This window comes from Vanacampus margaritifer, chromosome 4 (genome assembly GCF_051991255.1).
Source record: "Vanacampus margaritifer isolate UIUO_Vmar chromosome 4, RoL_Vmar_1.0, whole genome shotgun sequence".
In the NCBI taxonomy this organism is placed as follows: Eukaryota; Metazoa; Chordata; class Actinopteri; order Syngnathiformes; family Syngnathidae; genus Vanacampus; species Vanacampus margaritifer.
Genome location: NC_135435.1, coordinates 29,620,783 through 29,637,542, shown reverse-complemented (window position 1 = coordinate 29,637,542; position 16,760 = coordinate 29,620,783). Strand labels below are relative to the sequence as shown.

Here is a 16,760-nt window from a genome sequence, read left to right as displayed (position 1 = left end):
ACCGAAAATAAAATAAAAAAATAAAAATAAAATAAGAAAATAAATAGACTGCCAAGAGGCCGTCAGCAATGTTGAAGGACCTGCTGGGATTTCTGGGAAGTTTTGGCTTTACAGTACATATGACATCAATCTCCCATCTTGTTCACATGTCTGGCCTAAGTAGCTAGCTAGCTAGGTTCGTACATAGCTAGCTAGAGAAGACATTTAACATTTTCAATTTATATTTTTACTGTTTATGAATTTACTTATAAACATATATTGGAATATAACTGTGTATTGTAATGAATATAACTGTGATGATGTTGTTGTGAAGTATATTGGAACTTTTTCACTCCCTGCCAGCTGGTGAGATAGGAATGTGATGGGAGTAAAGTTCTCAAGTTCTCATGTAGATAACACTGTTGGGCTGAGGGAGTCTAGGTCTCATGGCATTACCTGTCTAATCATATATTTCCGGCTTGGACGGGGAACTGGAGTAAACTTGTCAGTAAATCACTTGTCTGTCTATTATAATTACTAACCCTTTGTCCAGCCTCAGAGGAGGAGTATGCTTTTTTCATCTATAAAGCGACTGTGTGTTTTCATATGGACACACTCGAGGCTTAACATCATCTGCGAATGTAAGCATTTTCTCTTGTGTCTTTTAGAAGCTTCTAAAAGAAACTCTTAGCAAAGAAGGCTTCTTCATCAGATCTCATTTTTCAATTATTTTTGAACACGCAAAGATTACATTTAATATAGTAATCAAATAATACCTTCACTAGCTAGGTAAGTTGTTAGCTAGCTAGCTAGCTAGGTAGGTATAAAGCTATTAGCCAGCTAGGTAGGTAGCTAGGGAGACACGTTACCTTGGTGCAGTTGTGTGCTGACTTCCGTGTAATTTGACTTTGAACATGATTGGTTAATTCTGAGCGCAGACACGTCCAACAACAGGTGTGCTCACTCTATTTGTACTTCCCTTCTGTAAAAGATCATTTTTGTCAACTCACTTTTAGATCATGTTGTGGAGTAGATATTTTCCTCCGCGTGTTCGTATTCTTTCGGGTAGTGAGAATGTTGGTTATCTGGATACAGGCTGGAGATCGATGAACAGTTCCTTCAAAGCTTTTATTTCTACAGAATATTCCGGGCACAAGTGAGTTACAGACAATGGCTGCAGCCTCTCACAAGTGCGAAGATTACAGAGGACTTACAATATTCTTATATTATCTTGAAGCGCGCTACCACACAGTTTCCAGTAAACAGTTCAACCGGAGTTGACCGGACATGAGATAAAACTCAAGGACATCGTTCAAACCCAAAGCCCATTTGAGGAATAGAGGAGGTTTTTCAGTCTTGGCTGCATCTGGCAGAAATTGCGATAACACTCACAAAGATACATCCGCAGAACAAAGCTCTACTGAGGAAATAAGGAAATTAAAACAGTTATGATTAAATCTGGGCAGAAGACCCTCTTCCATCACATTAATAAGGCTTGTTCTCATTATGTTACAACATAAAAAAGCCATTAGAATAGGTGTGTAACTTTTCAGATCCACTTTAGGTTATACCCAAAAGAGATCGAAAATATAATAACATTGTGGTTATTAGTTTAAATTTACATTTAAATAACAATATGTTGTTTTTAATTCAATATAAAGAAATAATAGTAAAAGGAAAAAATGTTGGTTGTTATTTTCAATATGATTAATATAATTACAAAAATAAAGAAAAACATTGACATGAGTTAAATTTAAATAACTGTAAATAAACATCAGCTTGGTTGTTTTTTGTTGTTTTTTTAAATTAAATTCAAACGAGTAAACAGAAGAAAAAAAGTTTTTATATAATTTGGATGTGAATGATTAAATGAAAGTTAAGATTTGGTTTTTAATTTTATTTAATTTTAAATCAAACAAACAAAAAACATTTTGATTAATTTAATTTCTAAATAATTTAGTTAAGCAAATTGAATGTGTTTTAATTTACAGAATTAAATTGAAGTGAAAAAGCATTTTGTTTGTATTTTTCATTCAAGATTTTAAACACTTAAAATGAAAAGATAAAGCTTTTGATTGTTGTTTTTTTTAGTTTTTTTGTTTTTGTTTTCACAAAGCACAAACTTTGAAAATGTTGAAAATACTTCCACTGTTGTTGAACATTTATCTCTGCAAAAATCCAACCAAACAAAACAAAAGCTGCTTGGCGAAGGTAGCAAGATACATAACGATGCTTTGATTGACAGCTGATTTACAAAGGTTACTCACCACTCAGACTTTAACGGCAGAAATTAGTAAAAAGAAACAAACAACACGCGAAATACGAGTCAGGATGTTCCTTTATACGATGACGAACCGCTAAAAGCGAGGTTGCGCTTGTACTGCTAAACCTTCGCCATTCACGTCATCACACTCACACAAAAAAATGGCAAAGCGAGTTGCGATTTTATTTTTTATTTGCTTTTAATTCTTTCTCACAGCGAGCTGTCAGTTTGAGTGACAGGTGGCAGAACATTTCAGGCTGTGTGTCTCGTCGCTCGGGCGTGAGGCTGTCAAGAAGCCGGAGAAGAGATTCTCCTGCAACTGCTGCGCTCCCAAGTGGTTTGCTGCTGTCGGCCTGTCTTGAAAGTGCTTTTGCGGGGGGCCAGGGAGAGGACGGGGGAGTGCATGCAGTTTCTTCCACGGTCCTGGTGGACGTCTCCCCCTGCCTGGCGTCTCGAGGAGTTTCCACCATTTCATCATAAAAAAAAAAAAAAGAAAAAATGGAAATGTCACGGCTCGCTACGTCTCTCCAACAATTGGAATCTGGGCCACTGTTTTTATTTATTTCATTCTCTTTCCACGCTTGCTTAAAGCAGCCTGCCGGGGTTAGGGTTCCAGATTAGGGTTTGAGCCCTGGGGTTTGGGTTTCTAATACTGGTTTTAATCACGGTTTGGGATTTAACGTTTGGTTTCAAGCCAACTTTTAAGGTTTTACATTAGGATTTGAGCCAGGGTTGCAGTTTCAAAGTACGGGGTCAAAGATTTAAGTAGGCATATATATACGACTTTTCTTTCAGACTGACGATACGAGTACTCAACTCTTGAGTAGTCACAGATACCAATACCAAGTATCGATACCACTCGTACTTTCCCCAATGACAAATCATTTTAAAGAAATATCCCAATATAGTATTATTCCTTAAAATTGCATGAAATAATGTCAATTTTCTATTCCTCTAACTTCTAGTTGCTGATCATAAAACGGCCACAAGAGGGCAGTCAACACTGGTATCAGCCTCTGTCGCAAGTACAGATTACTTGAAATACCGACACCAGCGATGGGTACTCAACCATCCTTAGGTTTAAGTTTAAAAAAGTGTTTCAATTAAGAGTTTGGGTTTTATTTTCAGGTTCAAAGCTATGGTTAACTTCGGAATTCAAGCCAGGGTTTGTGTTTTATAGTAAAGTTTATTCAAGGATTAGGGTTTTTAATTTGAGTTTCAAGCCAGTGTCAAGATATATAATTCGTTTCAAAACAATGTTTCAATGAAGAGTTGAGGTTTCAAACGGAGATAACATTTCAATTTATGGTTTATTTTAGCTATCAATCATTTGTGGAGGTGAAATCCACAATCGGTGTCTTCTGGTCTAATATAAACCACTATCATCAGATTAAGAAAACACTACATTGTATATTGTGCATTTCTATTAGGGCAATACATTTTTACATTTTTCATTGCAAATTATAATAATTTTGAATATTTAATTTTTAAATTGGGTGTGTATGAATTAAAGATTATTTTTTAAATTTGATTGACTTGAGTAGGGCTCTGTTCGCTACCCTATTTCACAAAAAATAAATAAATAAATAAACAGAGAAACAAAAATAAGACTATTTTTGGTGAAACTGGCAATGCTGTAGTGTATTGATAATGTTAGCTCATAACCACTCACTGCACCATTCACCATTGTCATGCCCACCATTGTCCAGGCCAATCTGTATGGCAAATGAATGACTGAAGGACAATTACAAGCCGTGTAATTAGCATATTAGCTGTTTTCGCATTTTGTCTGTGGGATGTTCATGGTGGTCGCATGTAACGGTGAGCGAAATGTGTGAAACCAGAAAGGACCCACCATCTTTTTTTTTTTAGCTGCGTGTGCGTGCGCGTGTTTTGGCTTGGCCTGAGAATTGGTGCCGCGCTGGTTTCCAGCATTCAAAGAGAGACATTTCACAAAGAAGAGCAGCAGGAAAAAAAAAAATCCTCTTATGTGCCGGTCCACTTTCAGAGGAGACTGCTGGCATTTTCTGGACATTTTGTGCACTGTTTTGAAGACTTTACAAAGGCAGCCGGTCGCGAGACAAAAGCACTCAGGAAAATTCACACGTTAAAGCGCCACACATGGTTTTAATGTGACTTAATCAGCAATTAAAAGTTATGAAAACGATACCAAAGTGAATTTAGATTGACAATCTGTCTAGTATAAAACGAAACTTGTGACTTGTGACTCAGCACCCCCCAGTGTGGCAAAACATTGGATTAATCCAACAAAATGAATGTTTTTGAAAACAGAAATTTCATGCTACGCCCTACATGAACTGTTAACTAATGAACACGGTTACTGACTCGTCACGGTTAACGATGTACAATCGTGTGTGAAAATGAATGTAACGCTACGGAAATGAAATCTTGTTCCCTGCTGCAGTTTCATAGATTTTAGAACTGCAACACAACAGTTTATTTTATTTATTTTTTTTGTAACATACATGAGAAAAAAAATGACATGCAGTATTATTCTCACTTAGATGTCAAAGGGGTTTTGGACAATTGGCTGTTTATTCATTGACGGAATTCTCCTGTATGACCCTTGGAATCTGACACTTTTGGTAAAATTATTATGTTTTTTGGGGTGGGCATGGAGCTTTGAGACTTTTTGGTCTATCTATCTATCTACTTTATCTACTCTATCTACTCTATCTATCTACTCTATCTATCTATTGTTAACATTATACTATTTCATTTTATATTTTACCTGTTTTGAATTTAGTTATAGCTGTGTAGATGTAGGTGTAATTATGTTAACTCAATATAGCTTGTTGAGTAATGCTTTTGTCCCCTTTGTTATCTTTGTTCTCTTTTCCCAGAAATGAGATAGTTAATAAGTTCCTTTTATTTATCGAAGGAGTCTAGTTTCTGTTTCCGTTTTTTGAAAGTTCAAGGACGAGCTAGGATACTCAAACAAAGTCTAATCTGATTTTTCCACCTGAAGGGAGGGGAGAGGCGTTTTCCTGTGAATCACTGTTTTTCTAATAAAAGTGCCGTGTCTTCAAGAGACGACACACATTTTGGACGGAACACTGCTCAAGTGACTATTCATTTTGTGTCATCAGACACTTTCTGAATAAACCTTGCAAGGAAACTTCTTCACGAGATCTCAACTCTGATTTATTTAAACACGCAAAAGATTACAAAAACTTCTTTTATTTATCGAAGGAGTCTAGTTTCTGTTTCCGTTTTTTGAAAGTTCAAGGACGAGCTAGGATACTCAAACAAAGTCTAATCTGATTTTTCCACCTGAAGGGAGGGGAGAGGCGTTTTCCTGCGAATCACTGTTTTTCTAATAAAAGTGCCGTGTCTTCAAGAGACGACACACATTTTGGACGGAACACTGCTTAAGTGACTATTCATTTTGTGTCATCAGAAACTTTCTGAATAAACCTTGCAAGGAAACTTCTTCACGAGATCTCAACTCTGATTTATTTGAACACGCAAAAGATTACAAAAACTTGTAATCTATCGCTCTCTATCTATCTATCTATCTATCTATCTATCTATCTATCTATCTATCTTTATGTGCCCTCACTCCTTTGAGCCATCATTGATTGTTGACAGATCCCAAATGAGGTTAACAGCAGCACATCTCTTTTCCTTACACAACAAGCACTAATGGCCTTTTAAACAGGGCGAGGGTGTTGCCTCGATCAGGCTCAGGGCGTGTGTGGCGTTCTCTCGGACCCGAGTAATCTTGAATGCCCCCCGCCGCTTGTCTAATTATTCCTCAGGCGATAGTTATTGATTTTCCACGACTTCGATGGGCATTGGTGTGGAATTCCTTCTCTTGGGCTGCTGTGTTCCGGCTCAAACATTTTTTTTTATTTATTTTACCCCCTCTAGGTACTTTATTGACCGGCACACGGACCTGGAGAGGCAGTTCAACATCAATGTTGATGATGGCAAGATCACGCTGGCCAAACCGCTGGACCGGGAAACGGACATGTGGCACAACATCACCGTCACTGCCACGGAAGTCCGTAAGTTCCGTTCTCGAGAAACATCGCCTGAAGATGCTGTGTTTCATAGATTTGCAGGGGGACACGAGGAAATGACAATCCAAATGTTTTTTTCCCCCCGATGAGCTGCTGTTCTGGTTCGAAGGTACCAACAGAATTTGGGAGAAGTCACCTTTCGGTGGTTGTATCTGAGGATAGACGGTGTTTGTTTTCAGTGTATTCTCTGTAAGGTGCTACGTCAGAAGTATAACGGTAGAGCTGGCATGCATCCGCTTTTCCCTTTCAGAACGGGACGTCGAGCTGTGAATTTTTCAGCTTTGGAGGTAGCCTCAGAGGTGGGACGAATTTTGGGAATATTGGTAGTGGGAAAATTAGGGCCTTCTTGGCTTAGTGTGAAAGGCAAAGGCAAATCCATTTTTTTCAGTAAGTCAACCCCCCCAAAAATGATTTAAAATGTTCTATACATCCCTACTAGTCTCAGTATGGTATTTTGGTTATATTGCATAAGTGGAATATGAGTTAAGCAGCAAAATCCAGCAGTTTTTATCAATACCAGAAGGCGGCCATTTTGCCACTTGCTGTCAAGTGAAAATGACATCACAGTTACTCAGGTCTCAGGTAACAGCCAATCACAGCTCAGCTTCTGAAAACAGGTGAGCTGTGATTGGTTGTTGCCGGAGCCCTGAGCAAGTGTGATGTCATCTTCAGTTGACAGCAAGTGCCAAAATGGCCGCCCCCTGAGATGGATAAAAACGGCTGGATTTTGCTGCATAACTCACATTTCACAAATGTAATCTTAATCAGAATATCATGTATAGAATAGTGAGGTCACATATAACATGTTATTGGCATTCCCCTTCAAGCCGTTTGAAAGCATCCATCGAGGTGTTTTACTTTTTCCACTATGTGTTACAGTTGGTTGCTAATATTCTACAGTGGCTATCATCTTATTTTAACATCTACATTCATCTCAATTTGAGCTTGGTGGAGGTAATATGCTCTCTGCAACGTGCCGCACTCCGAATCAACACTTCAACTGGGCCTGTGCGGAATTGTAATGTAAGGAGGAGAAAGGTAAGCTGTAAAGAAGGGGCTCAATTGGCGACGTGGCAGTGATGGATGGATTAAGGGCAGAGACGAACACCCTCGCTCCCTCTTGTGACTCCCCCCCCCCACAGCAGCACTCGGGGGAATAGAATGTGATTAGTCAGATGTCGACCGGCAGCTCTGTTGCGGCTGAAGGACCCGTACGGGAGAATAAATGCCGGCTCTACCGTTACGTCAATTTACCAGGAATTTTGTGTTGAAAGGGGCTAATGGCGTCCAAAAACAGACAACTTGACTACTACAGCGGCACATTGTCTTTTTAACCCCTTTTACATGGAGCCGCCGCATTCGCACCCCAACACCATCCGTGGCATTAATCCCCGCAAACTCTCAATAAAGTGTTGTCGCGAGCCGGCGCTATCTGCAACCCGCAGTCACTTAGCCAGCAGGCACGCTCGAGATGCAGGCACGCTCGAGATGCACGCCCGCCAGACAAGATGTCGACGACGGCGGCTTATCAGGATAGCACGTTCGACTCCGCACGCCAGCGGGACGACCCTCCCCGGAAAAAAAAAACATTGCGACAGCTTTCGTTTAGCCTGGCAATTAACGTGCAGCACCTCCTTTGATTAAGCGCGAGGAGGTGGAGACAGACGAGTTACAAGCGGTGTAAATTTCTGTTCCAGTAGCTTTAAGGGCTACATTAAGCTTTATCGCGACATACAGGCCGCCTGAAACAATCTGTATGCAAATAAAAGCCTTGCGTACGGGCTAAAGCTGTTTGTAGCTCTGCCGGCAAAGATTTTCCACCTCGTCAGTGAGTTTTTTGTGCTTTGCAGATGTTCTTTAATCTGTAAGGCGTGTCTGTTTAAAAAAAAAAAAAAAATGTTTACTTGATACGTGATAATGTTCTCGCGTAAATTGACTAGTGAGCTGTTTGAATTCAATCAAAACTCAGCAAACAAGTGTTCTTTAATGCTTCTATAGCTTACATGCTAATTGTTCTAAGTACAGTGTTCAATGTTACCTTAATATACAGTAATGGTAGAAGTCTTGGACCACAGCCACTATCTTTGTTTTCATTATTTCTTAATTAGGTGTGCCACAAACTGGGAATCCTTGTTCATGGGTTGGGGTTAAGGTATAACAGGTTAGGATTAGGTGCACTGCAGTTTGGGAATCCCAGTGATGGGTTTAGGGTAAGATTTAGGGTTTGGTTTCGGTGCATCACCGTTTGTGTTTTTTTGACCGCCATTTTGTCTCCGTTTTAGTCAAGTTTCAATCATGCTTGTTAGTTTTTATCATAGTTAGTCAACTTCATCCCGTTTTAATTTAGTCCATTTTTAGTTGACTATAAATCTAGCATTTTAGTCTTTATTTAAAACATAATTTTATTCGGCTAGTTTTAGTCAACAAAAACTGTCAACATTTTAGCCTAGTTTTAGTCAGTCATTTTACCCTGTATATATATATATATATATATATTTTTTTTTTTTGGGGGGGGGGGGGGGGGTCAGCAGATTATGTTGAACATCAAATCTTCTCTCATCTTTTTGATAAAAAACAACTTGACACACAATTCCAGTATATCAACAAGTAGCTACTAATTACTCCATGCTATGAGCTTGTAAATTAGCCAACATGCGGTCAGAATAACATTATTGATAGAACGTTATAGCCATTGGATTCATGTTACGTTATAACTATAATTAATTATCTTTTTTTTATTTTTTATCTTTAACCGTGAATCCGCTTGTCTGTCCATGGGTTTGCTAGCTGCAGATGGGGGGGGGGGGGGGGCGATGTCACTGTGTCACATGACAGTGTCACATGACAGATTAGCAGAGACAAGATTTTAAAAAAATCATATCATCGTTGTCTTGTTTTTGTTCACTAACTAAAATGTTCATAGATTTTAGTCCAGTTTTTATTACGTGAAGTACATTTTCGTCTCGTCGGCAATTAGTGAACGAAAATGCATACTGATTTAGTCATAGTTGACAAAATTATTTTTGCTTAGTTTTCGTTAAATTAGCACTAGTGCCTGAGTTCGATTTCCGGGCACAGGGTTGCAGGTTCACAGTTGTGATAAGTTGCAGCAGATGCGAGTTTGACTGCAAGAATCTCACTTTAACATTTGCTTCAAACAAGAGTAAAGATTTCTTTGCTCTATCATCTTTACTGTCTAAAGTGTTAGACCACTTAAGGGGCACAATATTCTACAATGACTATCAACGTCGCAATTTGCACCACTTAGTGTAGCATTTCTTTTATTGTCTTTTCAGACCTCAGTTATCAATGAGTCATTAATATGCTTTTTTCCCCTCCATTCAAAACTCATGTTTTAAACATGGTTTGTACGGTGGCGTTGAAAAGCACTTTGAATTGTGTCTTTTGTGTTTTTTGCATCGCTGAAGGGTAGATTGATGTGGCTTATCATGCGTCCCTCCCATCAGCTCCGGAAATGAAGGGAGAAATAAAGATAGAAAAACAAAGGAAATTAAAACTAGGTCATGTAATGTACCTGGGATTTTCATGCACCCGCCGCCTTGTTTTGTATTTTGATGAATGAATCTTCTGTCTTCCATCCGTCCCTCCGTCTCCTAGGTAACCACAGTCAGATATCCCGGGCGATGGTGGCAATCCGGGTCATGGACATAAACGACAATGCCCCAGAGTTCGCCACCGAATATGAAGCCTTTTTGTGTGAAAATGGAAAACCCGGGCAGGTAAGAGAAACGGGGGGGGGGGGGGGGGGGGAAGAAATGAAATTAGAGTCTCGTTCATCAAAGCAAGCCATCCGTCACTCTCCTTTTTCCCCGCTTTCCTCCCCTTTAATGATTGGCTACGGTGAATTATGGCCTTAATTATTTCGCAGAGAAGCCTCGTCGGTTGAGGGTCCGGCGTTGTAAAAAACGGGCTGGGGGGCTGCGTAGCCGTCAGGATTGATCGCGGCACATCGTCGGTTGAGAATGTCTTTCATGTGGCCTCCTCCAGATGGCACAATGCATCGCCCTGCCAAAAAAGTCTCCGACTGGTGCTTAGCATTCCCCCACCTGCCTTCTCATCAATCGACCTCATTCAAGGCAGCTACATGTGTCGGATGCACTTTTTATCGGACGGGTGGGGAAAAAAGAGCCAAAGCCGTCCCACAGGCCCCCAAAATTCAAATTCCCAATCAATCCGAGCGTGCGATAAGAACACTGATGACAGATTAGCGGATAGAGCTCAGATGCTTGAGGCGGACCGGACAGAACCTCGAGGATAAGAATCCAAATCTCAGAGCGATGAAGAGCAAATATTGGAGAACGTGCGATGATTATCTATCCCTTTTTCTTCTTTCTTTAATCCCAACACAGGTGATCCAAACGGTCAGCGCCGTGGACCGAGATGACCCGATCCAGGGCCACTACTTTGAGTACCGCCTGGTGCCCGAGATGCTCAACAATCCCAACTTCACCATTAAGAACAACCAAGGTGAGGAAATGGATACTAGCCATGGAAAGGCTATATTAGATTGGGATCCTTTGAGTTGAAATGAAATCATAAACACTGAATTATTTCCAACTATCGCTTAACTGCGACATAAACGAAACAAAACCGGCCTGCTGGCCTTCTAGCATCGAGCTCAGAAGTGCCTCATTGCCACTATTGAGCAAATAGCTGAGGATAAGTTCAGTAGAAAAATGTATGTACATGACTACACAGTAAATCCTGTACATTAGACTCTATTTAAAGTAAATTTGACTCAATTTAGAGTGGGACCAAATAGGCTCAGTTTTAGAGTAGGCTCATATTTACCCTCGGAAGAGAGTAAAATAAAGAACTGAAAAAATAAATCAACAAAAGTCACTCAAGGGTTGAGGAAAGAACTCATGACCTTGGACTTGGGAGACTGCCACACTACCACTTGAGCTATGCCCCTCCTACTGTTTGCTTATTTTTGGTCTCTTGGAGTCACGAAGATTCCCGCTGATACGAGCGATATACTAACACATAGCAGGAGCTGCATGGCTCAAGGACTAGATCGGCTGCCTCCCAAGCTGAAGGTCGTGAGTTTGTTCCTCAACCCTTGAGTAACTTTTATTATTATATATTTTTTTTCAATTCTTTATTTTACTCTCTTCCAAGTGTAAATATTCCTCTAAAACTGAGTCTCTTTGGTCCCACTCTAAATAGAGTCAAATTTACTCGATAGCGGTTCAATCTACTGTATAGCCAAATGTCGTGACATAATTGTATTATTGTTGGTGAAAAAACGTTGAAAACACCGTTATCACACATTGCATGGAAAATTCCCACCCCATATGTGCCTCCTACATCTAAATGTTTATAGTAAATGTTCCAAACAGTAAACCAGTACAAGCGGAATTGAAACAATGTGTCCAATGATGGAGTGTCACAAAAAAAAAAAAAAAGCAAAACATAAGTGCAGAATTAATTATTTGATACTCACTCTGATTGAAAATTTTGTGCAACTTTAAAATCAGATTTACCCCCAAAACTGTTGATTGAATTTGTAATTTGACACTTTGGGGTGTGTTGAAGTGCAGCTCCCACTTAACAGATGTTGGACACCAGCGCACTGTGAGTGAAGATAAACCAATGAGATCCAAATGGGTTTGTCCTGCTAGTTTTGCTGCTCAATGTAGGGTGACTTCCTCGCTACCTCGTGGCAGATGGCACCGCGTTTATCTACACAATATGCTCATTGCTTCTTTTTTTTTTTCTTGAATTTCCTCTTTCTTTTTCTTTTTCCTTTTTCTCTGCTGGTCCAAAGTGGCGGTGAACAAGCTGTGTTCACCGTGACGTGTAATGTTTTCAGCTCACGGCGAAAATCTATTCATATGGTAGCAGCCTTCTGTTTGGACACACAGGCTGCAGGCTAACATACCGCAGCCCATCAAAACCAGGTCAGAGTTGAAAAAGGGGGGGGGGGGGGGGGTGGCACACAATTTACTACAGAAATAATATTGTTTTTCGTACGTTGGTGCATTAGCTCATGGGTACACAGTGGGGAATTATATGGAGGACAAATGCACCATATCAAATGTCTTTCTTTCTTTCTTTCTTCCTCGTAGACCTCCTAAAGATGAGTTAAATATATACTTTAGGGTACATTGGATATTTGCGGTAAATGGGACTCGGGATGTATCAGTAGACAATTTATTTGTTGTTTGTTTCTAGCATGGTTTTATTTTAGTACGTGGTTTTATTTTGTTAAAATAATATTACAATAAATATTATATGAGTTAAAGCATTTATTTTGTGGGTATTGTATTTCATTATTGTTCCTACGTCACATTATTTGTTTGTCCTTGTATTTATTTTAATTGTATATTTTAGTTTATTATGTTATTCAATTATGTTTACCCTAATGAATATATTATGTGACATAACTTTCTCGTTTTATATTTTGTCCGTATTTTTCCGATTTTTCAGATTAAAATTTTAATCATCTTTAATCATTGTCTACATTATTCAATTATGTTTTGAATAGTTAAAAAAAAAAAACGTTTTTTATTATGATTGCCGTTTTTCATATTATTTGGGTAACCTTTATTCAAATACTTTTTTTCATCTTGCATTTGATTAGTTGTATCTACAGATTTATTTATTATTAACATTTTTTATACATATAATCATTTTCTGTTCAAATTCTATTCATATTTAATGTAGTTATGTATTTTTAAATACTACTATTCTTTTTTTTTATGTATCATTATTTGAGTAACCATTGATTCAATTTATTTTCATATGTATCATCACTGTGTTAACCTTGTATTATTATTTTTTCTTCCCCATTTGATTTAATCATTAATTCAAACATTACAATAGTCAGCAGTAACTCCTTTTTTCATTGTGCCTTTTCTGGACTTTTTTAGTCTTCTGATTGGCTCAGATGACCTCATGGTTTTATAGTAGCTAGTGTCATTTGGGGGGGGGGGGGCGGTTGGTCAAAGTGTAACCTATACAACACTGGATCAAATGTGAGTCATGAAGGTTCTGCTCTTTTACAGGCGTCTTTCTCTTTTCTCTCGAGGCGACACGTTGGATCAAAACAGCCGCTGTTGTTCTTTCTTCCTTTGTCTCGCTCGGTTCTCCGTCGAGTCGAGGGCGCGTTTGTTCTCACACACAATGTAACCCTAGCAGGAATCAAAGCAAATATGTGCTGTCATTCTTCCTCTATATAGTACGTGCCGCAGCAGCCACTTGTCTATAGCGCCTGAAAGGAGGCCCGCCATTGCCACTCCAATCGACTATTTCTGTCTGGCGGAGGTGGCGGCAGACACTTGACTGACGAGTGTCAGGCGGGCCCCCGTGCGCCCCTTTTGTTTGGGATGATGAGTGTAATCACGGGAACTGCCCACACACTAGAGGAAAAATGCACTTCAACGGATTGAACTTTAAGTGCTCCCTACTAGCGACTGAATCTATCAATAAAAAGAAAAACTCATATCGCAGCCTTGGGATTGATTGTACCCGCAAACCCTTGAAATTAGAACACAATCCGATCCAGGAGACTGTTTGTTAAAAAATAAAACGACCCTTGAATTTCCCATCTTTCTTGGTCGTGTCATTAGTGCAACCAGGATCTGATTTATGTAGAAGCAAAGCCTCCACCGAGCGTATATGAGCGGCCATTATGTAAAACCCTTCTTCCCCATACCACCAACTCCAACCTGGGAAGTTCTCAGGCTCCAAGGTAGTATTATTGTGGTTAGCTAGGTTTTGTGACACAGTACGGGAGTATGGGAGCTAAGCTCTCATGGAACGCAAATGAACCCCTACCAAGTGTTGCTGAGCAGCTATAATGACCCCACAGAACACACCCGAGCCGCTGTAGTGACCCCACTGCTCCCAATACACACACAAAAACCTGGCAGCAAAGTTTACCTGCAAATCTCCCATCTTACAGAGTAGTGTCTCATCATAGAAGCCAAATGAAACCAAGCCCCACAGTGCACATGTTAGCAGCTTATAATGGCATTGTGAAGCAAAGCCGAGCCCCTGTAAAAAAAAGAGCAAATCCTCCTCACTTAACAAAGAAGGTGAAGCAAATTGAAGTAGTATCATAGAAGTAACTAGGATTCGTAATACGTGGCCTTATGCAAAACATGGATGTACCTGGCCCGGAGGACACAACAGTTTTGATTTCTAAAAACAATTTCAAATGCGGACTCGTCAGACCGCAACACACTTTTCCACTTTGCGTCAGTCCATCCCTTGAATAGTTAAGGCCCACAGAAGCTGACTGTTTCAGTTTTCTGGGTATTGTTGATGTATGGCTTTTGCTTTTCATAGCGTTTTAACTTGCCTTTATAGATGTAGTGACGGACTGAAGTGTTGCTGCGCCCACGTGGCGATATCCTTTACATCAGTGGTCCTCAACCCTGGTCCTCCAGGAACCGGTATCCAGCCTGTTTTCCATGCCTCCCACAGCCAACACAGGTGATTCATATCATCAGCTAGTCAGCAATCTCTGGAGAAGGCTGAGAACGATCTCCACCTGTGTTGGCTGTGGGAGACATGGAAAACAGGCTGGATACTGATAGATATTATAACATTTTTAATACTTCATTTTATTTTATTAACCATTGTTACACATTATTAACATTTTAATTCTTCAGTATTGACCTTGTCGAAATGTTTTGTGTCCTGTGCGGAGCGGGTGGTGTTGATTTCGGTGTAACCTGACCTTAAACTGGGACATACTATTTAGTCTAAAAAGGTTCCTTCTCGGCGTTTTGTGCGAAAACACATTTGGTCCTTGAGAACAGAATCTGTTTTGAACACCCACACCTGACTCTGTTTTCGCCATCGCTCATGGAAAATACCCAGAGAGTATGTTTTGTCTACAAATGAAAGAGAGGAGGTCTTTTAACTATAAGAAACCATTGTACATGCAAAAGAACTACATTTGATGCTCTGAATCCCACCTGTTTAAGTGATGAATTAGAGGCTGTTATCTGTCCAGAGATATCTGACTGATTAAAAATCATTTTTGCAAAGGTGTATTTTTCTTACATTAAATCTATCTTCATTTTTGGAACACGCAAAGAGGACAAAATAATATTATTCCTCTTTCAATACCGGTCCCTGAGGATCAGGGTTGAGGACCACTCCTTTACATCATAGGTGTCAAACTCCGGTCCTGGAGCGCCGCAGTCCTGCGGGTTTTGGATGTTTCTGTTCTCCAACACAGCTGATATATAATCAGCTCATCAGCAAGCTCTGCATAAGCCTGATAACGATCCTGATGATTGGAATCAGCTTGTGTTGGAAGAGGGAAACCTCCAAAACCTGCAGGACTATCGGCCCTCGAAGACCGCAGTTTGACACCTGATGATTCCAGTTTTTAATGTAATGCTGCCTGAGGGGTTCAAGGTCACGCACATTCAATGTTGGCTTTCGACTTTGCCGCTTACGTGCAGAGATTCCTCCAGATTCTCTTGAGTTTTTGCAGGATTTTGATAAATTACTTGCAATTGTATGTTAAGAAACGTTCTTACTGCTGCTGGACTATTTGCTCACAAAGTGGTGAACCTCACAGGGTAGAGTGTTGTTGTTGTCGAGGTCCGTCTTGGTCTCGAGGCCGGTCTCTAGACCATTATTTAAAGGTCTCGGTCTCGTCTTAAAATCAAAGGCATTTTTACCCGTCACGGTCTCAAACAGGGTGGACCTAAATTTGATTCTGTGGGTTTTCTCCGGGTACTCCGGTTTCCGCCCACATTCCAAAAACATGCATGGCAGGTTGATTGGACACTCCAAATTGTCCATAGGTGTGATTGTGAGTATGATTGTTCGTCTCTGTGTGCCCTGCAATTGACTGGCAACCAGTTCAGGGTGTACCCCGCCTACTGCCTGAAGCCAGCTGGGATAGGCTCCAGCAACCCCCGTGACCCTTGTGAGGACAAGCGGTAAAGAAAATGGATGGATGGATGGATGGATGGATGGATGGATGGATGGATGGATGAATGGCGACCAATCCAAGCTGTAGTCGACCACTCAGTTATGATAGACTCCAGCTTCCCCTGCGAGCCTTAATGGGATCAGCTGTATAAAATAGTTGCATCTACAGCATCTGTTTCTCAAGCTTATTCAACGTGTGCCACATATTTACTTTTATTTTTACCATCAAAAGTTGCTTAGAAAATGACCCGTGTCGCTTTACACAAAACAATACATCTCTACTTCCCTCACCGTGAAGTGTCGAGCAATCCAAATGAGATGGGACATTGCGGTGCTCAGGAATGCGAGTGTTCTTTGCTCCGCACCGCCACTTGTGAGACGATAAATGTGAGCATATGTTGGCATCAATTACTCAAATCATCCTGCCCGCCGAGCATCTTTTTGATCAAGTTTGCATCCGCCGAGCGCTGTGTTGTTCCCACCCGGCAGCGGGAGAAGCAAAGGTTAGACTTTCAAGAGTTTTCATAAGACGAGGCCCCGAATTTAAT

The 16,760-nt window shown here is 40.2% G+C and overlaps 1 protein-coding gene across 3 annotated transcripts in view; it reads left to right on the top strand.

Annotated features, from left to right (window-relative positions):
- The window catches only part of cdh8 (cadherin 8), a 145,587-nt gene that overhangs the window by 123,877 nt on the left and 4,950 nt on the right, over positions 1-16,760 (top strand). For all 3 annotated transcript variants that reach the window (XM_077564175.1, XM_077564174.1, XM_077564176.1), the window contains 3 exons: positions 6,137-6,273; positions 9,907-10,028; positions 10,659-10,776. In XM_077564175.1, coding sequence (XP_077420301.1) covers positions 6,137-6,273; positions 9,907-10,028; positions 10,659-10,776 — 377 coding nt within the window. The remainder of the gene's footprint in view (positions 1-6,136; positions 6,274-9,906; positions 10,029-10,658; positions 10,777-16,760) is intronic.